Source organism: Mustela erminea, chromosome 4 (genome assembly GCF_009829155.1).
Source record: "Mustela erminea isolate mMusErm1 chromosome 4, mMusErm1.Pri, whole genome shotgun sequence".
Taxonomy (NCBI): Eukaryota; Metazoa; Chordata; class Mammalia; order Carnivora; family Mustelidae; genus Mustela; species Mustela erminea.
The window spans coordinates 124,678,337-124,700,537 of NC_045617.1; the positions used below are offsets into that span (position 1 = coordinate 124,678,337).

At 36.1% G+C, this 22,201-nt stretch overlaps 1 protein-coding gene across 8 annotated transcripts in view; it reads right to left on the reverse strand.

Annotated features, from left to right (window-relative positions):
• The window catches only part of EXOC2 (exocyst complex component 2), a 276,866-nt gene that overhangs the window by 175,197 nt on the left and 79,468 nt on the right, over positions 1–22,201 (reverse strand). For all 8 annotated transcript variants that reach the window (XR_004285152.1, XM_032340937.1, XM_032340932.1 and 5 more), the window contains 3 exons: positions 19,127–19,240; positions 16,977–17,101; positions 628–708 (listed from right to left, as the gene is read on the reverse strand). Coding sequence is in view for 7 of the 8 variants with exons in the window: in XM_032340937.1 (XP_032196828.1) it covers positions 628–708; positions 16,977–17,101; positions 19,127–19,240 (320 nt within the window). In the remaining variant the exon portion in view is untranslated. The remainder of the gene's footprint in view (positions 1–627; positions 709–16,976; positions 17,102–19,126; positions 19,241–22,201) is intronic.

Consider the following 22,201-nt stretch of genomic DNA (forward strand, 5'->3'; position numbering starts at 1 on the left):
AGTTTCTTCCAGATCATTAGGATCAGTAGCTGAGAACTAGAATGTCAGGAGGAAAAAAAAAAAGATAAAAGGCAAGTGGGTGGGACCCAAAACTTTGTATATATCAGGTTTTATTGACATACAATTTTTACAAAATTTCTCACAGTTAGTAATACTCTTAAAGATGAAGCTGCTATAAATTCACTTTGGAAAAAGACATGATATAGATAAATCAATGACATGTAAGTATCTGTCATTCCAGGAGCTGATAATATTTGCTTTAAAACTGTTAGATATATGAAGATAAGTTTCAGGGTTCTGGTCAATGGCAATCCTGGCTATTGCTTCAGCACTTTTCTCTCTTTGATAATGTTACTTATATACCAGTCTCTTTTACAGTAGCAAGTTTTACTTCTTAGAAGCATTCGGGCTTATTTTTTAAATTATGATTTCTTATAAATAAAATGCAAACAAAACAGAATGTTCATTTCCAATGTTTTTATTCCCCTTTTATATTTATTAAATCATTACTATTTAGAAATAAATATTAAAATGCAACTCACTGCCTGTTCTGTGAAACCAATTCCAAGAACTATATTAAAGCTTATTATGTCCATAAATAGTTTTGGGTAGTAGGACAAAACTTACTGTTCAGAACATTCTCCAGTTTTTGCGTCATGGATCCTTCTACTTTTTCTGTTCCATCTGCTTCTAGTTTCTGATGGATAGCTAGAAAAAACATCTAGTTAAAGTGTGTGCTTTTTTAGTGGGTGGAAAGACATTACATCAAAATGACATTTTTAAACAACTTTAAAAAATGGTCATATTATTTTCACTGCTGGAAAGAAGCACAAACATGCAAAAACTATGCAAAGTAAGCAGGAGACACCAGTCTATGTTACTCATAGTTTAGTACTATTAAAATAGTACAATAATACATATACTCGATCATCTGAGCATCAAGGTTGAGTGGTTAAGAACAGTTAAAACTAAAAAAGAAAAGAAAAGTGAGACGTATGTAACTAATATCTTTGATATTTGGCCAAAGGAAAGTCATTTTTATTTCTCAGTTTCACCATCTGCAAAAGACTAGTATTTGAAGTATACCATCTTCAAAATATTCCATTTCAGCCTTGGACACAACATGGCAAAATACATACTATTCATGTTCTCTCCATTTCTTTTATTATTTCCCTGGAAGTTCACAAGAATTAACTGGTAACATCTACCAATATATCAATCTGTGGATATACAAATCATATTGGAGTTTTTGTTATTATTGTCATGTCTGCATGGTTCTGATAAACATTATTTAAAAATCATTTAAAAATTTATATTTAAAAAATGTTTTACCTACTGTAGAGTAGGTTTTAAACAGGGCAAATCAGACTTACCTAAGTGAAGCACTAAGAAAATTTTCAAAATGAAATGACCAAATATAATTTGAAATTCAAAATTCTGACATAATAAAAATAAAAAAAACTAGCAAAGCAAACATTAATTGAGCCATGACCATAAATTAAGCACAATGATAAATTTCTAATGCATATTGCTCATCTGGTAAAAAGTCAATGATGTATGTTCTAATATTATTTCTATTTCAAGAGAAGAAATCCATGGCTGAGGGAAATTAAACAAGTTGACCAATATCACAAAGCCAAATCCCAAATTTGAACTCACGCTGTCTGATCCCAGAACAAAAAACTTCACCCTATATTGCCTGTATTGCATAGGTAAGCAACTTAACTTGGCTAAGCCTGTTTTTCACATCTGTAGAATGAAAATAATATACTTATTATGTTAGTTGGGAACTGCATTCAGTTGCAAATGATACCTCTCTCTAAAATAATGGCTGCTAAACACCCAGGATTTTATTGTTTCATATAACTTCGTTTAGCACAATTTCAAATATAAGATGTATATAACTCCATGGCTTTACAGCCAGTACAATGAAATTAACGTCACTCTGATACAGCTATTCTCCAACATTCAAAAAGAATGTCAAACTCTTCTTAAAAGGATTTTACAGGTTCTGCATCAACCCATCAGTCATGAGTGGTAGATTTATTCGGGGGTGGGGGGTGTGGTCTGCTTAAGCAAAAAGAAAAATTTGTTTTTACTTTATTACGTACACATCATTAGTATTTGATATAGTGTTCCATAATTAATTGTTTGCATATAACACCCAGTGCTCCATCCAAAACATGCCCTCCTTAATCAATCACAATTTTGTTCCCTTTGACTCACTGATTAGAAAATCCTGGGTAAAAGTCAGTGCTCAAATGCACTATAAAAATATTCTCAATGCATAATAACATCTACATTTCTGCTTCTTATAATTACTTTCTAATTTTAGTCCTGCCCTTTTTTAATACCTTTCTTTTAGAGCAATTTCAAATTTTGTTTGAAATTCATAAACAGACAGCTTCTTTATTAGAGAAACACAATCAAAGAAAGAAAAAGAAATACATTTGGGGGAAAAAAAAGTCTGCCAGTATATTCTTAATTGTCTTGGTTGACTCACAAGTAAAAAAAAAAAAAAAAAGTTCTTTTTGTTTAATGTTTCAAATTTGGATTATGTGGTGATAGTGACATAAAATGTTTCCACATATCAAAATTAAATTTAACTTGAACTTGTTACATTAAATGGAAAATAGCTTCCCTATCTTTAAAGAAAGGAGATAAAAATGCCCAAATATAAAAAAGCTAAACTAAAAACACTGCTCACACTATTCATTTAAATGCTGGTGTAATTTTCTGACAATCTTGCTGCAAAAGAACGTGGGGCACACATTCCATATTACGGGAGCATTGCTTAAGTTTCTTCCATGGCGATAAGACATTGCATCTTATAGAACCCTGCTTCAAATGTTGCTCTAAGTTAAAATCATTAAAGGAAATCAGGCAGTCACATTTCTATTGCTGGCAAAACCCATCACTGATCAGCAGGTCAAAACGAGGTAAGCCTAGCTCCCCTCAGCTCAGTTTACAGCTCTTTTTTGCTGACAAAGCAGCTTCCTGCCACCCATCTCCACCACAGCAGAGTCACTGTCAAGCTGTCAGCCAAGCATGAGGACCAAGAGACACAGGGATCTGATAAAGGCAATCCTATTTTCCAGAACATTAAACCAAATAACTAAATATCTGGTTCCTTGACCTTTTATTTTCTCTAAAAACATTTTTAAATAGTAAAACTCAATAAGCAACTGGGTACATGATCACAGGTTTGTTATTGTTTCTAATCTATTAAAACTTAAATATGTGAAGCAGTTGAACACCATAAAATTGTATTTAAGAAACCAAAAAAGTATGAATATAAAAGTTCTATTTAAAGAAAAATCAGAATTATAGAAAGACTGCCTGTTGATTCACTGAAATTTTTATTTATCTCTAATTAAATATGGACATCAGATTTGCAGATTTCAATTAAAAATTTCAAAGTATTTGTCTACACATTTATACAATGCCATTATTAAATGAGGCACTAAGAAATGACATGTGTGTATAGGCAATGTCTATAAGGATTTATGTCAGGTACACTGTGATCCATATACTCTAACCACTATATATTACTACTAGTCTAAGAGACAGGAATACTCAAACTAGGTCAGAGACTAGAAAACTACTTCTATAAAGAACCACACAGTAAATATTTTAGGCTTTGTGGGCCACATAGGGCCTCTATCACATATTCTACTTCTCTTTTTTTTTTTCTTCCCCAAATAAACCTTGAAAAACACAGCCATCTTTAGCTCCAAAGATGGGCTATGGCCTAATTTGGCCTATATGCTAAACTCTGAAAACAATACTTACTAAAATAGAAGACAAAGAAGAGTTAGAATAAGGTGTCTTAAAAATTTAAATCTGGGGACACCTGGATGGCTCAGTCAGTTAAGCTGCTGCCTTCAGCTCAGGTCATGATCCCAGGGTCCTGGGATCGAGTCCCACATCAGGCTCCTTGCTTGGCAGGGAGCCTGCTTCTCTCTCCACCTCTGCCTGCCACTCTGCCTCCTTGTGCACTCTCTTTCTCTCTGTCTCTCTTTCGCAAATATATAAATAAATAAATAAATAAAATCTTAAAAATTTAAATCTGTAGAAAGCTTTTCAAACATTTAATTCCTACTTCTTATTCTACCAAATTTTTATGAGAGTGACAAAATTTTATAAATTACATTGAAATAGGTTAGGTAACCTATGAATCCTTTCCTCAGTTATGTTGAAAAAAAACAATAAATAATCAAATAATTACAACTATTACATAAAACACTAAAGGGTATAAAGGATTCTCTATTAGAGAATTGGATCCTTGATAACCACATCTGCGTAAAACCTTTATATATCAGTAGACACAACAGAATGTGCCAAAAAATCAGTTATGGCTTACAATGCCTCAAGGAGCAGCAATAAAAGTAACATGAGAAAAAAGGTCAATTGTACATTGAACAACATGTGTTATTTACTCTACTCTGGTCTCTTTTCTCAGGTACTCTTTAGTATAACATAAATAAAAGTAATTCATACTATTTGGGTCCATAATTGTTCTTAAAAGAAGCAAGTGATTAATGCTGGGCTCGTCAATAAAAAGAATGAGATCAGTCAAGTGATAAGCTCAAGGAGCAGTCAGGGAAATGATCACCAAAACAAAGGTGATGATCAGAAGGCACTGAGGAACTGAAGAAAGCCTTTAATGATATGAAAAGCTCCACAAACATCACCATGGCCTGCCAGAACTCATTTGAACAGTAAATGATAAGAAACTATGGCTTATCAAGACTTCAAGGAATGAAGAGAATGGCAGAATGACTGCCAAAGAAAAGTAACACAAGTTGCTGGGAATATTTTAGCAGGATATAGTAAAGTAATAACTACAATAAACACACTGAGGTCAACACTGGCAGATAAGTTATATCAGGCATACCTATCAAGTTTTAATTACAATATTTATGGATATACACAGGGAAAAAGCAAACTGACAATACCTTAAAAACTTAAAGATACATAAAAGCCATACTGTCTACCTGACCAGGATGGATGGAAAAACACCCTTGGATGCAAATGTAACAGTCCTTTCAAGGAGAACACAGATGATATCAAAAAGCAGAGAATGGTGTTTATTTATACTCTGTCATCTCTATTGAGCCTAGTTCTGACAAGAAACATCTAATTTTTTATCTTCAGGACTATAACTCTTCTCTCCCATTTTTCTTACCTCTAACAACTCCTTTCCCTTTCCAATCATTTACAGACCACACTTCCCAACATCCAGTATAGCAGGAAACAGAAGGAAACTAGCTGAGGCATACAAATACTGGGCAACTTAGCAGTGTACTGAAAACAGAAAAAATGCTGGGTACCACACAAGAGAGCAGAAAGAAAGGAGTAGCATTTTTACACAAGGTTATTCAGAAATAAACCATAAATGATATCTGACATAACAAAGCATTAAAAACTGAAGATATGAGTCTACAGATTCTAAAAGTTTATCAAGCATGGGGAAAAATGAGTAAAGATAAGACCAACATTCTAATACATCCTGAAAAGGCATGTTTTTTTTTTTAATTCAAGTTGAAACAAATATATCTTTAAACCATTTAGGGAGAAAGGAAAACAATTCCTTTAATATTTTAATAAAGAATTACACTGGCTTAGGATTTCTCTCTATAACACTAAAAGACACTGGATCAATTCAGAAAACAATTCTCTTAATAGCCAAGAGGTTGTTCATGTATGAAAGCAAGAGACATTTCCAGACATGCAAGAATTCAAAAGCTCTAGCACAAAACATATACCCCACTCCTCAAAACAAAAATTCAAATATAGAAAAGATGAAATATAAAATGACTGGTAATAAAAATTAAAGCCAATTAAGTGTATATGAATATATGATAAAGTTTAATTAACTATGGTAAATATGTTATAAAATTAAATGCAAAAGACAAAAATAAATCTTAAAAACATAATAATAACATGAAAAAGAAAAGGTAAAATAAAATAGTAGCTAACTTCAGGTTAAATTAAGATCAGAAAAAAGGAAAGCGCCTAAGAAATAAAGATGCCCTGAACTACTGTCATACACAACAGGAGTCAAAGACAAGCTATGACAGAATTTAAAAATAAAAACATTTCTTCCAAATCTGGAAGATTTATAACCAACATGGTCTATATGGCACAAAGAGTAAAATGAAATCCAAAAAATATGATACAACAATAAAACAAAAGGATAAAAATGTCAGTTTGGTAAATATACATAACTTAAATTCTTCTACTAAAAGGCAAAGACTCTCAAAATGGCGTAAAAATACAAAAATCCTGCCACGTTGCTTACCAGAGAGATGCCAAAATCCAATTTCTAAAGGTTAAAAAGAATATGATGTAGAATATATTAGGCAAATGCATGGGAAAGGAAGGGTATGAAATATTAATGATATTGTGTAGTAAAGAATTTAATCTTGCCCCAAAAGAGTCTGTCTGCCCTTTGCCCTTAGGTCCTTGAGAGGTTACCACTAAGCTCTTTGAATTCTTACTTCATAAAAGTGTCTTTGTTTACATGGGGGCCTTGGGCCATGCCAGATAGTCTAACAATGTGATTTATAGTGAAGACTCGGGGTCACTAAGCATCAGCTCAGCCTCCAGAGGGACTAGAGATGGAGGTCAGCCACTGGAACAGTCAATTATGTCTATGTGACAGAGATCCATTAAAAACTATGGATACTGGGGGCGCCTGGGTGACTCAGTGGGTTAAGCCTCTGCCTTCAGCTCAGGTCATGATCTCAGGGTCCTGGGATCGAGCCCCGCATCGGGCTCTCTGCTCAGCAGGGAGCCTGCTTCCCCCTCTCTCTCTGCCTACTTGTGATCTCTGTCTGTCAAATAAATAATAAAATCTTTAAAAAACAAACTATGGAAACCAAGGCTTGGATTCCCTGGATGGCAATACTCCATGTACACTGTCTCACATCATACCAGGAAATCAATTCCATCCATGACTCAACCATGAGAAGGAAGCTTTCACTCCATGCACAGAACTTTTCTGCACTATGCCCTATACATCTTTTCTCTTGCCTGATTCTAGTCTATATCTTTTCACTAGAGTAAACCATCACTGTGAGAAAAACAGCCTTTAGTGAGTTCTGTGATTTCTTCTAACAAATTATCAAACTTGTACATGGTCTTGGGAATTACCCCTAATTTCACAACTATCATTAATACACTGTAATACCATAACAATATCAAGAGAATCCAAGCCACCAAAAGTTACAAAGGAAACATGTTTTACATATAATAAAAACTGGCAGAATCAAAGTGGATGGTTTCTCTGACATGTTTCCTATAAATAATCTAGATTTAAATAATGTAATCAGGCATTGATAATCTTTCAAACAGTGTGCCCTGATGAGAACATGCCCTCCCTTCCCATTTTTATCTTGGCACAGTTACAGATGGATTGACATATATTTCTTTTCATGTTACACTGGACACTAACTTTAAAAATGAAATCCAGTACAAATTACTAGACCTAAGAGGAAAATTAAATTTTTAAATATTAAAAACACAAGAAAGGACATTACTAAAGAATCAATATAAATAAAGGAAGTAGAACACAAATTGAATTGATAATAAAAAGGGCATATAACATGGATTATAAATGATTTAAAAATAATAATACAATGCTAAAAATGAAAATCTTGATGAAATAGAAAATTTCAGGGGAAAACCAAATCAAAATAAACAGATCATGGAGAGTAGAAATTTCAAAAATTAAAAAATGTATTTTCAAAAAATATATATACACATACACATGCAACTACCAAGTACCCATTCCACTGGAACCCACTTGATCCATCATAGTATCTCTAAAGAAGGAACACACAGACACTAAAGGCCTCCTGATATAATGAAACAAAAAGTACTCACTACTACACATGATCAAAAACCAAATCTAATCTAATGTCCAAATAGTTAAGTCCAACTAGTACAATGGAGAGTAAAATAAATTAAATGACACCATGAGGAAGTAATCAGTCAAATACAGAGTATGGGGGCGCCTGGGTGGCTCAGTGGGTTAAGCCGCTGCCTTCGGCTCAGGTCATGATCTCGGGGTCCTGGGATCGAGTCCCGCATCGGGCTCTCTGCTCAGCAGGGAGCCTGCTTCCTCCTCTCTCTCTCTCTCTCTCTCTCTCTGCCTCTCTGCCTACTTGTGATCTCTCTCTGTCAAATAAATAAAATAAAATCTTAAAAAAAAAAATACAGAGTATGGGATATCCTATAGGACAAAGACCATTTCTTCAACAAATCAACTGCATGGGGGAAAAAAAAAAGTCAAGGCAGCAAAGGTAAGGGGATTGTTCCAGTTTAAAAGAGTCTTAAGATACTTTAAAAAAAATAAATGAAAGGCTGGATCTTATCTGAATCTTGATTTAGACAAACCAACAATTAAGAAAGTTGGAGAGTAACTGGGGGAAATTTGAATATGAAATGGGAATTAGATGATATTGAAGAATTACTGAAACTTTTTTTGTTGTGATAATGGCATTGTGGTTATATAGGTAAACGCCCTTATCTGGAAGGAATCATACTTTATTACATACTTAAGGGAAATATGCTGTTTTAGACTCACTGCTTGAGATCAGTAAAACAAAAACCAACCAATGTTAAAAATCATCAAAGAAATAAGTATGAAAAGATATTAATAACATAATTCTAGCTGACAGTTTCAAAATATTAGCTTTTTCAGATTTCTAACCTGTAATTCCTAACCTACTTAACCCATCACACAGTACCTACATATATACACATATAGATTCATGTGCTTTTGTAGAACATAAACACCAAAACTTGACCAAAAAAGCATTTTAAAAAAAACTATAGATTAATCCCACTTAAGACAATAAGCAGAAGAGTTTCTGAAGAACTACTAATAAATCAAATGCTACAGTATATTAAAATAATTACCCAGAGGAATATTCTAAAGAATAAAGGAGGTATCTAGCATACACAACTCTATATACACTATAACTCCAATTATGTAATATGTACTCATATAAGCTAACAACAAAAAGACCAAAAGGAAATACATCAAAATGTTACTGTCATTATCTCTACAATGGGATTACAAGTAGTCTTTATCATTTATCTATTTACTGTTTTTTGTAATACACATTTCACTACATCAAAAATAGAAATATGAAATATGTGTGTCTAAACTTTTTGAATTTATTAAAATCACTTTCTATATGCCATAGAGTCACCTGCTCATGTTATTAAGCAGTTGGTCAGAATAATCTTTGTTAAACGGTAAGTTACCAATATACTTGTAGGGCTATTGTGATAGATAAATGATACAAGTAACGCACGAAATAAAAATTGAAATCTGTGGGCAGAAGACATGAACAGATACTTCTCCAATGAAGACATACAAATGGTAATCAGACACATGAAAAAATGTTTATCATCACTAGCCATCAGGGAGCTTCAAATTAACACCACATTGAGATACCACCTTACATCAGTTAGAATGGCCAAAATTAGCCAGACAGGAAACAATGTGTGTTGGAGAAAGGGGAACCCTCTTACACTGTTGGTGGGAATGCGACTTGGTGCAGCCACTTTGGAGAACAGTGTGGAGATTCCTCAAGAAATTAAAAATAGAGCTTCCCTATGACCCTGCAATTGCACTACTGGGTATTTACCCCAAAGATACAGATGTTGTGAAAAGAAGGGCCATCTGTACTCCAATGTTCATAGCACCAATGGCCATGGTCGCCAAACTGTGGAAAGAACCAAGATGCCCTTCAACAGATGAATGGATAAGGAAGATGTTATCCATATACACTATGGAATATATTATGCCTCCATCAGAAAGGATGAATACCCAACTTTTGTATCAACATAGATGGGACTGTAAGAGATTATGCTGAGTGAAATAAGTCAAGCAGAGAGAGTCAATTATCATAGGTTTCACTTATTTGTGGAGCATAAGAAATAACAAGGAGGACATGGGGAGATGGAGAGGAGAAGGCAGTTGAGGGAAATTGGAGGCAGAGGTGAACCATGAGAGACTATGGACTCTGAAAAATAATCTGAGGGTTTTGAAAGGGCAGGGGGTGGGAAGTTGGGTGATCCTGGTGGTGGGTATTATGGAGGGCATGTATTGCATGGAGCACTGGATGTGGTGCATAAACAATGAATTCTGGTACACTGAAAAGAAATTTAAAAAAAAATAAAAAATTGAAAAAAAAAAACAACCCAACTTGAAATCTGCCAAGATTGAAGCCATTTATAAAACTAACACCATAAATAAATATATGTTTATACAAAAACACATGTTAGAAAACAGAAAAAGCTAAACATGCATTTCTGTTAAGTGAAATAATTTTAATCACAATAATTTCTGAGAAATGCTAATCACATATGTCCAGTTATCATTTGCATAGTTACTAGAAAATTAATAATTTATTTGATAATGCTAAACTCTGTTTATATATGCTCAGGTTTCTATTCTTAAACACCGTGACATTGATTATGTAGAACACCAATAAGCACAAAGAAAGAAAAGCAACCCTTCAAAAAATACAGAGCACAAATCATTCATCATCAAGATGAAGGAGAAGTAGGAGACCCTGTTTCAACCAGTCACCTAAAGTGAGCTAAATATCTACCAGAACACTCTGAACACCCAGAAAATCAGCCTGAGATGTAACACTATACACTTCTGGATCTCTACGAGGGCAGAAGACATCAGAGGAAAGGGTGAACCTTGCGTGGATCGTGGTAGCTATATTCAGCTATACATCCCCTCAACCACCTCTCACCAAAATGACTAGGAGGAGGAACACCCAACAGAGGAAAAATTCAGAGAATGGGCCCTCTGCATCAGAACTATTGGATACGGACATAAACAGTATGTCAGAAAGGGAATTCAGGGTAACAATTATCCAGGCAAAGGCTGCGTTGGGAGAAAACCCATTAGTGACAATATAGAATCTCTAAGGGTGGAAGTGAGAGCCAACCTGGCAGAAGTTAAAAATGCTATCAGTGAGATCCACTCTAATCTAAATACTCTAACAGCTAGGGTAACCAAGGCAGAAGACAGAATTAGTGATCTAGAGGACCAACTGATAAGGAAGAAGGAGGAGGAGAAGGCCTGGAACAAGCAGCATAGAAGCCATGAAAACAGAATTAGGGAAATAAGTGACGCAATGAAATGTTCCAATGTCAGAATTATCGGGATCTCTGAGGGGGTGGAATAAGAGAAAAGACTAGAAGATAAAGCTGAACAAATCCTGGATGAAAATTTTCCCAATCTGAGGAATGGAACAAGTGTTTGGGTCCTAGAGGAAGAAAGTTAACCCCCCAAGATCAACGAATCTAGAAACACCTCTAGACACTTGATTGCAAAATTCACGAACCATAAATTTAGACAAAATGTTCAAAGGGCAGCTAGGGAGAAGAGATTCCTTACATACAGAGGTAAGTCCATCAAAATAATGTCAGACCTGTCCACAGAAACCTGGTAAGCCAGAAAGGGCTGGCAAGACATATTCAGGAAATGAATGAAAAAAAAATGAAATGAAAAAAAAAAAAAAAACAACATGTAGCCAAGAATACTTTATCAAACAAGGCTGACATTCAGAATACATGGTGAGATAAAGAGCTTCCAAGACCAGCAAGACCACCAACCTGGCACTACAAGAAATATTAAGGGGGTTCTATAAAAGAAAAAAGAACCCATGAGTGACACAGAACAGAAATTTACAGAGACAATCTATAGACAAGGACTTCACAGGCAACATGATGTCAATTAAAACATATCATTCAATAATCACTCTCAAGGTTAATGGCCTAAACGCTCTCATAAAATGGCACAGGGTTGCCGACTGGATAAAACAACAGGGGCGGTCCATATGCTACCTACAAGAGATACATTTGGAACCTAAAGATACATCCAGACTGAAAGTGAAGGGATGAAGAAGCATCTTTCATGCCAACAGGCCTCAAAAGAAAGTGGGGAAGCGATTCTTTTATCAGATAAATTAGATTTTAAACTAAAGACTGTAGTCAGAGATAGAGAGGGACACTACCTCATTCTTAAAGGTTCTATCCACCAAGAAGATCTAACAATTGTAATTATTGCACCCAATATGGGAGCAGCCAACTACATAAGCCAGCTGTTAGTCATATTGGTATAATATATTAATAGTAGGGGATCTTTACACATCTCTCACAGTAATAGATCATCTAAGCAGAAAATCAATAAAGAAACAAGAGCATTGAATGACACATTGGACCAGATGGACCTCAGAGATACAGACAGAACATTCCACCCTAAAACAACAGAATACTCATTATTCTCAAGTGCCCATGGAACTTTCTCCAGAATAGACCACATACTGGGTCACAAATTAGGGCTCAACCGATACCAAAAGATTGAGATTATTCCCGGCATATTCTCAGACCATAATACTTTGAAACTGGAACTCAACCACAAGAAAAAGTTTGGAAGGAATTCAAACACTTGCAAGCTAAGGATGAACCTGCTCAAGAATGTTTGTATCAACCAGGAAATCAAAGAAGAACTTAAATAATTCATGGAACCCAATGAGAATGAAGACACATAGGTTCAAAACCTATGGGATACAACAAAAAGCAGTCCTAATGAGGAAATACATAGTCATCCAAGCCTCACTCAAAAAAAATGAAAAATCCAGACTATACCAGCTCTCTTTACACCTTAAAGAACTGGAAAATCAATAACAAATTAAGTCAACTCCACGCACAAGAAGGGAAATAAACAAGATTAGAGGAGATATCAATAAATTAGAAACTAGAGATACAGCAGAATACATCAATAAAACTAGAAGCTGGTTCTTTAAAAGAATCAATAAGATCAATGAACCACTGGCCAAAGTAATCCAAAAGAAGAGAGAGAGGACCTAAATTAATAAAATTATGAAAGAAAAGGGAAAGATCACAACTAACACCAAAGAAATAGAAACAATCATCAGAAATTTTTACCAACAGTTATATGCCAATAAGTTAAGCAACCTGGAAGGAATAGACACATTCCTGGAAACCTATAAACTTCCAAAGCTGAAACAGAAAGAAACTGACAACCTGATTAGACCAGTATCTAGTAATGAGATTGAAACAGTGATCAAAAACCTCCCAAAAGGGGCGCCTGGGTGGCTCAGTGGGTTAAGCCTCTGCCTTCAGCTCAGGTCATGATCCTGGGGTCCTGGGATCGAGCCCCGCATCAGGCTCTCTGCTCAGCAGGGAGCCTGCTTCCCCCTCTCTCTCCGCCTGCTTCTCTGCCTACTTGTGATCTCTGTCTGTCAAATAAATAAATAAAAAATAAATCTTTAAAAAAAAAAAAAAACCTCCCCAAAAAACAAGAGCCGAGGACCCGATGGATTCCCTAGGGAATTCTACCAACATTCAAAGAAGAAATAATACCATTGTCTTGAAGCTGTTTCAAAAAATAGAAACAGAAGGAAAGCTTCTAGACTCTTTCTATGAAGCCAGCATTACCCTGATCCACAAACTAGGCAAAGACCTGGTCAAAAAGGAGAATTGCAGATCATATACCCTGATGAATATCTATGCCAAGATTCTCAACATGATCCTAGTTAATAGAATCCAACAGTACATTAAAAAGATTATCCATCATGACTAGGTGGGATTTATCCTTGGGTTGCCAAAATGGTTCAACATTCACAAATCAATCAATGTGATAGAACAAATCAATGAGAGAAAAGAGAAACACATGGTACTCTCAACTGACGCAGAAAAAGCATTTGACAAAATACAGCATCCATTTCTAATCAAAACACTTTAAAGTACACTGACAGAGGGAACATTCCTCAATTTCATAAAATCTGTCTATGAAAAACCCACAGTAAATATCATTCTCAGTTGGGAAAAGCTGATACCCTTCCCTTTGAGATCAGGAACACGATAAGGATGTCTACTCTTGCCACTGTTGTTCAACATAGCACTAGAAGTCCTAGCAACAGCAATCAGACAACAAAAAGAAATAAAAAGAATTCAAATTGGTAAAGAAGAAGTCAAACTCTCTCTCTTCACAGATGACATAACACTTTATATGGAAAACCCAAAAGACTCCACCCCCAAACTACTAGAACTCATACAGAAATTAAGTAATATAGCAGGACACAAAATTAGTGTACAGAAATCAGTTGCCTTCTTACACACGAACAATGAAAATACAGAAAGGGAAATTAGAGAATCTATTCCATTTACTACAGCACCAAGAACCATAAGAGACCTTGTAATAAACCTAACCAAAGAGGTAAAAGATCTATACTTGAGGAACTATAGAACACTCATAAAAGAAATTTAAGAAGACACAAAAAGATAGAAAAGCATTCCATTTTCATGGATCAGAAGAATAAACATTGTTAAAATGTCTATACTGCTCAGCACAATCTATTCTTTCAATGCCATCCTGATCAAAATTCCACCAGCAATTTTCTTTCTTTCTTTCCTTTTTTTTTTTTAGACAGCTTCCACCAGCATTTTTCAAATAGCTGGAATAAACAATCCTAAAATTTGTATGGAACCAGAAGAGACCCCAAATTGCTAAGGAAATGTTGAAAAAGAAAAACAAAACTGGGGGCATTATGTTGCCTGACTTCAAGCTTTACTACAAAGCTGTGATCACCAAGACAGCATGGTACTGGGACAAAAACAGAGCAATGGAACAGAGTAGAGGCCCAGATATGGACCCTCAACTCTATGGCCAAATAATCTTCAAACAGAACAGGAAAAAAAAATACAATGGAAAAAAGACAATCTCTTCAGTAAATGGTGCTGGGAAAATTGGACAGATATGTACAGAAGAATGAAACTCAACCATTCTCTTACACCATACACAAAGATAAACTCAAAAGGGATGAAAGACCTCACTGTAAGACAGGATTCCATCAAATTCTAGAAGATAACATAGGCAGTAACCTCTTTGACATCAGCCACAGCAACTTCTTTTAAGATAGGTCTCCAAAGGCAAGGGAAACAAAAGCAAAAATGACCTTTTGGGACTTCATCAAGATCAAAAGCTTATGCACAAAAAGGAAACAGTCAACAAAACAAAGAGGCAACCCATGGAATATTCACAAATATTGAGAATGTAGGTTTCACAAATATTGAGAAGATATTCACAAATGACACTACAGATAAAGGGCTGATATTCAAGATCTATAAAGAACTCCTCAAACTCAACACTCAAAAAACAGATAATCATGTAAAAAAAAATGGGCAGAACACATGAACAGACACTTCTCCAAAGAAGACATACAAACGGCTAACAAACACTTGAAAAAAATTTTCATCATCATTAACCATCAGGGAGATTCAATCCAAACCACACTGATTACCACCTTACACTAGTTAGAATGGCCAAAAATTAACAAGACAGTAAACAACAAGTGTTGGAGAGGATATGGAGAAAGGGGAACCCTCTTACACTGTTGTTGGGAATGCAAGATGGTGTAGCCACTTTGGAAAACAGTGTGGAGATTCCTTAAGAAATTAAAAACAGAGCTTTTCTATGACCTTGCAATTGCACTATTGGGTATTTACACCAAAGATACATATGCAGTGAAAAGAAGGGCCATCTGTACCCCAATGTTCATAGCACCAATGGCCACGGTCACCAAACTGTGGAAAGAGCCGAGATGCCCTTCAACAGACGAATGGATAAAGAAAACATGGTCCATATATACAATGGAATATTATGCCTCCATCAGAAAGGATGAATACCCAACTTTTGAATCAACATATACGGGACTGAAGGAGATTATGCTGAATGAAATAAGTCAAGCAGAGAGAGTCAATTATCATATAGTTTCACTTACTTGTGGAGCATAAGGAATAACATGGAGGACATTGGGAGAAGAAGAGGAGAAGGGAGTTGGGGGAAATCGGAGGGGGAGACAAACCAGGAGAGACTGTGGAGGCGGAGATGAACCTGGAGAGACTGTGGACTCTGAGAAACAAACTGAGGGTTTTGGAGGGGAGGGGAGTCGGGGGTTGGGTGAGCCTGGTGAAGGGTATTAAGGAGGGCAGGTATTGCATGGAGCACTGGATGTGATATATAAACAATGAATCTTGGAACGTTGAAAAAACAATATTTAAATTTTTAAAAAAATAAACGAAATAAAAACAATTAAAAAATGTCTATACGTTAAGGAAACAAATTAATAATAAAAAAAATTCTTACTGAAGTGAAGACAGTGTGGCCTCTTAGTATATACTTAAACTTATAGGTACTTACATATAGGTACTTAAGTTACTATTTAAAGATACCTTTTTTTTTTTCTTAAAAGAGGGGTTTTTTTAAGAGCTTTTAAAAAGAGTTGGGCTTTTATTAATATAGTTTACTTTTTACTAAACATTAATTTGATTTTTATTAGTTAAGGTAATTTTAGGGGAAAAAAATATACCTAACACCTTTTCCTGAAGTGTCTAAAGCTATGCTATTTCTATTTAATTTCTTTCCCATATAAAGATGACAGCACAGATGGTAGATATTTAACTATTGTATAGGGGCTGATGGGGTGATACTTAAAAAGAATGATGCAGTATCATCAGTCCCTTCCAAACCAAAAAGACAACGGGTCACATATACAGAATTAGCCACATGTGTAAGATACTAACGGCTATAAAAGGATTTTTAAAATTCTAGAATATTACCTATTGGGATTTAGTTTCTAATCGGCCCTGGAGACTGGGCATCATGAAAGGAAAAGTAGTCTCCTATTTCACATATATGCAGTGGATCGACAAAAGCCTCATAGACAAGTATTTAAAGTATCCAGCCTTCTAAGAGGTTTCAGCCTGGTCTGCAACAAATATTTATGGCACATTTCAGATCTTTACTTTTATAAATACAGACTGAATGTCACACCTTGTAAATGCTCCACAAGCAGAGTGTCAGGTTTCCATTGGGAAGGCCCGACAGATGGCTGTGAGGGTCACCTTACCTGAGAGGGCATCCTGGGCTTCAAAGAAAGTACTAAGACCTCCTTTCACATATGCCAGGCTGCCTTCACTTTTCTTGTTAGCCTGTCTCTTCAGGTTGGTAACTGCCATTTTGAGCTGTTCAAAACTGAAATGAAATTAAGAAACCAAAAGTTTGAGACTCCTAAAAAGCAAAAAAGAATTAAGATAATGCATTAAATGTAAAATATGGAAGCCTAAATTAAGAAAGACACGAATTGATATAACATGTAATCTGATGAAAACAAAAAGCTTTCAAATTCTTATCTACACCTAAACTTTTATTTATTATGAATGACAAAATTAAAGCAACTATAGAACTATATAGTACTGTAGCCTTCATATCTTCATTCCAAATATGTCAGACCCCTAAGAAGTTAATATACATGTGGGTATTTCTATAAGCAATATATATCATGTGTTGATATGCCAGGTAAGGAGTCATAAATATCAATTCTCTGTGGGCAGACCTAGATCAATGCAGTGGTTATCAAGTTATCTAAGACAGAACTCCTCTGTAAGTTCATTTCTGTATTCTGTATATAAATTAAGCATACCATTATTCACCACATCAATAACCAGTCCTCTGTCATTAACAAAGAAATTACAGAAAAACTGGGGGTCAAGGGGCACTTGGGTGGCTCAGTTGTTAAGCAACTGCCTTTGGCTAGGGTCATGATCTTGGAGTCCTGGGATCAAGGCCCAGGTGGGGCTCCCTGAACAGTGCGGAGTCTGTTTCTCCTTCTTCCTCTACCCCTCCCCTTGCTCCTGCTCTCTCTCTCTCTCTCACTCTCTCTCAAATAAATAAATAAAAATTTTAAAAAAGAAAAAAAAAACAAACACTTGGGGAGTCAACTCACAATTTAAATAACTTAAAAGACCAAAATATTTCATCTCTACATCTCAAGCCGAGAAAAATAGGTAGGTCTCTATATTTTATAAGTTTTATTTTCAGGTAGGCTAAGAAAATCTGGCTATAAAACTTTGAATATATTCTTCAGTGCCATGACAGCCCTACACAGAAAGCAGAGATCAATTCTGACTTATAGTAATACAAAAAGCACATCCATAATGTAAAATTAGAACCATCTTCTGCAATGAAAGATCTGACATTTATTTTAAAAATTTATCAGGATTGGGAAACCTGGATGGCACAGTCACTTAAGTGTCCAATTCTTGATTTTGGCTCAGGTCAAGATCTCAGGGCTATGAGACAGAACCCTGACTCAGGCTCCACGCTCAGTGGAGAGTCTGCTCAAGATTCTCTCTTTCATCTTCTCCCTCTGCCCTACCCCTGAGTGCATGCTCTCTTTCTCTCTCTCTCTCTAAAAATAAATAAATTTTAAAATTTATCAGGATTCTCTCTCTCTCTCTCCATATATACACACACACATACATACATATATACCAACTTCTCTGTCTCTGTCTCTCTTTATATATGTACCAACTCTTCATGTTTTCTAATCGTTTTCACTATAAGTGGTAAAGGAAAAATTTCTCCTAAGGTATATCTTAACAAGCTGACTTTTCAAGAATGTAAATTTTAAGGAATAAACCATTCATTTATTCAAGCACTGTTACTAAATACAGTTTTTTAAATCAATCTTGCAAAAAAGTTACAAACATTTTCTTGTACAGAGTGTGGTAAAATGTAATTAGCAGACAAAAGGGAGCACGTCAATTTGGATATATGACCTTGACCATTTTTTGTTTAATTTTAAGGCAAGTTTTTGCAAAATGACAAATCAACTCATCTTCCTTTGTTCTAGGGAAGGAGGCAAGCTGCTAATTTATACCAAGACTTGAAAGCTGTATGATTTGAAAAGAGAAAGGTCACATTTAGATACATCAGTTTAGGTACCCAGTTGAGACTCCACAAAATTTTAATGTGTTGCACAAATATGAAAAATAGAGAAACAATAAGATAGCAGGAATTAAGAATCTGCTAATTAATAATACCATTTCATAAATAAGGGGGAAAACATTCTGTGATATTCATGATCTCACCTAAAGTCAAAGGACTATGGCAGAGTCCTTAGTGGCAGAGGCAGACCTAAAATCCACATTATTATATAATCCTATTAGGTACATCCACGTGAAACCATGCATAATCAGTAGTCGAACATCCACTGACCTGGTGGTTGAGTGGTTCTCTATAAGATACCAGGCAGCTGAAAAATTCTCACTTGTAAAATCAGCACTCATTCCAGGAAACAGAATTTCTAAGTCCTTCTGGGGAAATTTACTTCTAAGGGAGAAAAAAGGTTTAAAATATACTTGAAATGCTATTACTACAATAATGCAACAGACATCCCAGAGTACCTAGGATAATAAGCATGACTATAAACCATCACAATTATACATCATACGTTATGGACTCTATATTTACATGTGTATACAAAGTTTATTTCCTAAACTGCAGCTGATTTATCATATAAGCTTTGTATAAAGATGAAATTAAAATACAGAAATTATATCAATATAGAGTTTAAAGTTCATGATATCTATCTAAATATGCAATCATTCTCTATTCAATGGATAAAAATCAAAATTTGGATACAGTGAAATTTAAGAGCATTAGTTTGTTAAAATGGTTTTTGTTCAAGACTTGTATGAAAATTGCTTTAAAAATGCTAATGCCTAGGGGCGCCTGGGTGGCTCAGTGGATTAAGCCGCTGCCTTCGGCTCAGGTCATGATCTCAGTGTCCTGGGATCGAGCCCCGCATCGGGCTCTTTGCTCAGCAGGAGCCTGCTTCTCTCTCTCTCTCTGCCTGACTCTCTGCCTACTTGTGATTTCTCTCTCTGTCAAATAAATAAATAAAATCTTTAAAAAAAAAAAATGCTAATGCCTACTGATAAAAATTAGAGCTAATTATAAAATACTAATTTTAGATGTCTATATCTAGAATATTATTTTAAGAAAAGTTTGTAACAGGCAATACCTTACCAGCAGCTTACTTTCTTGCCTACATTTTTATGACCAACTTGTGGATCATTTTGTTTATTTGTTCAAATAATAAATACTACCACAGTTCAGACTCCATGCTGGAAGTTAGAAAGCTGTGTCTAAGAGCAAAAGTAACATGGGCAAACCCTGTTTACAGGCTTATGAGCTAGCAGCCCTCACTATATCCTTATCTGTTCATCTGCAGAGGATGAAGCCCAAGTTCTATAGTCAAGTCTCTCTGTGATTCAAACCTGCTTATCTCTTTGGACTCATTCCTGCTACTCTAATCCTTAAAACTAAAGCTTTTTCAATTTAGGATTTAGGATTATACTTCAATTTAGGATTATACTTTCCTGCACACATCATGTTAATTTTTATTTTGTTGTTCTGATCTTGTTGTTGCCTCTGACTGAAAGGTGTTCCCCCAGTCCCATATATCACAGCATTGTTGTATAGTCCAGTGTATCTGGAGTAAGACTGGGGGAAGTGGGGATTATCACCACCCTGGAAGAAAATGTGGGCAGGTGTAATGACTTCTACTCACTCTCTTCTGAGAGAGTTGATGTCACATTACTACAAGCACAGCCTCAATTCAGAAATTAAGCAGTGAGGCTGGTGGGAATGCAAACTGGAGCAGCCACTCTGGAAAACAGTATGGAGGTTCCTTAGCAAATTAAAAACAGAATTAACTGCGACGCAGAAACTATACTACTAGGCATCCACCCAAAGGATACAAAAATGCTGATTAAGAAGGGGAACATGCGAGGGGAGGAGTCAAGATGGCGGAGAAGTAGCAGGCTGAGACTGCTTCAGCTAGCCGGAGATCAGCTAGATAGCTTATCTAAAGATTGCAAACACCTGAAAATCCATCGGCAGATCGAAGAGAAGAAGAACAGCAATTCTGGAAACAGAAAAACAGCCACTTTCTGAAAGGTAGGACCGGCGGAGAAGTGAATCCAAAGCGACGGGAAGATAGACCCCGGGGGGAGGGGCCGGCTCCCGGCAAGCGGCAGAGCAACGGCGCACAAAATCAGGACTTTTAAAAGTCTGTTCCGCTGAGGGACATCGCTCCAGAGGCTACCCGGGGCAAAGCCCACACGGGGTCAGCCTGCCCTCGGGTCCCGCAGGGTCACAGAAGGATCGGGGGTGTCTGAGTGTCGCAGAGCTTGCGGGTATTGGAACGGGAAAGCCGGCTACAGAGACAGAGCCGACAGTAAGCTCACAGCTCGGTGTTACCTTGAACCGGTCGCAGGCTCAGTGAGCTCGGAGCGCGGCCGGAGGTCGGGCAGACGGGAGTAACTGGGCGCTGTTCTCTGAGGGCGCACTGAGGAGTGCGGCCCTGGGCTCTCGGCTCCTCCAGGCCGGAGACCAGGAGGCCGCCATTAGTATTCCCGTCCTCCGGAACTCTACGGAAAGCGCTCAGGGAACAAAAGCTCCTGAAAGCAAACCCGAGCGGATTACTCACCCCGGCCCCGGGTAAGGGCGGTGTAATTCCGCCTGGGGCAAAGACACTTGAGAATCACTACAACAGGCCCCTCCCCCAGAAGATCAACAAGAAATCCAGCCGAGACCAAGTTCACCTACCAAGGAGTGCGGTTTCAATACCAAGGAGAGCAGCAGAATTCCAGAGGAGGAGAAAGCCAAGCACGGAACTCATGGCTTTTTCCCTGTGATTTTTTTTTAGTCTTGCAGTTAATTTAATTTTTTTCTTTTTCATTTTTTTTTTTTTCTTTTTTTTTTTTTCTCGCCTTCGGGTAAAATTTATTTTTTTTTAACTGTTACCTTTTTCTTTTTTAACGATTTTTTACTAGTTTATCTAATATATATATTTTTTCTTTTTTACATTTTTCTTAGGTGTTTCCCCTTTTTTTTTTTTAATTCTTTTCTTTTCTTTATCTTTTTTTTTTCTTTTTTCTTTTTTTTCTTTATTCCTTTTTGAACCTCTTTTTATCCCCTTTCTCCCCCGTCACGATTTTGGATCTCTTCTAATTTGGTTAAAGCATTTTTTCCTGGGGTTGTTGCCACCCTTTTAGTATTTTACTTGCTCCTTCATATACTCTTATCTGGACAAAATGACAAGACGGAAAAATTCAACACAAAAAAAAAAACAAGAGGCAGTACCGAAGGCTAGGGACCTAATCAATACAGACATTGGTAATATGTCAGATCTAGAGTTCAGAATGACAATTCTCAAGGTTCTAGCCGGGCTCGAAAAAGGCATGGAAGATATTAGAGAAAACCTCTCGAGAGATATAAAAGCCC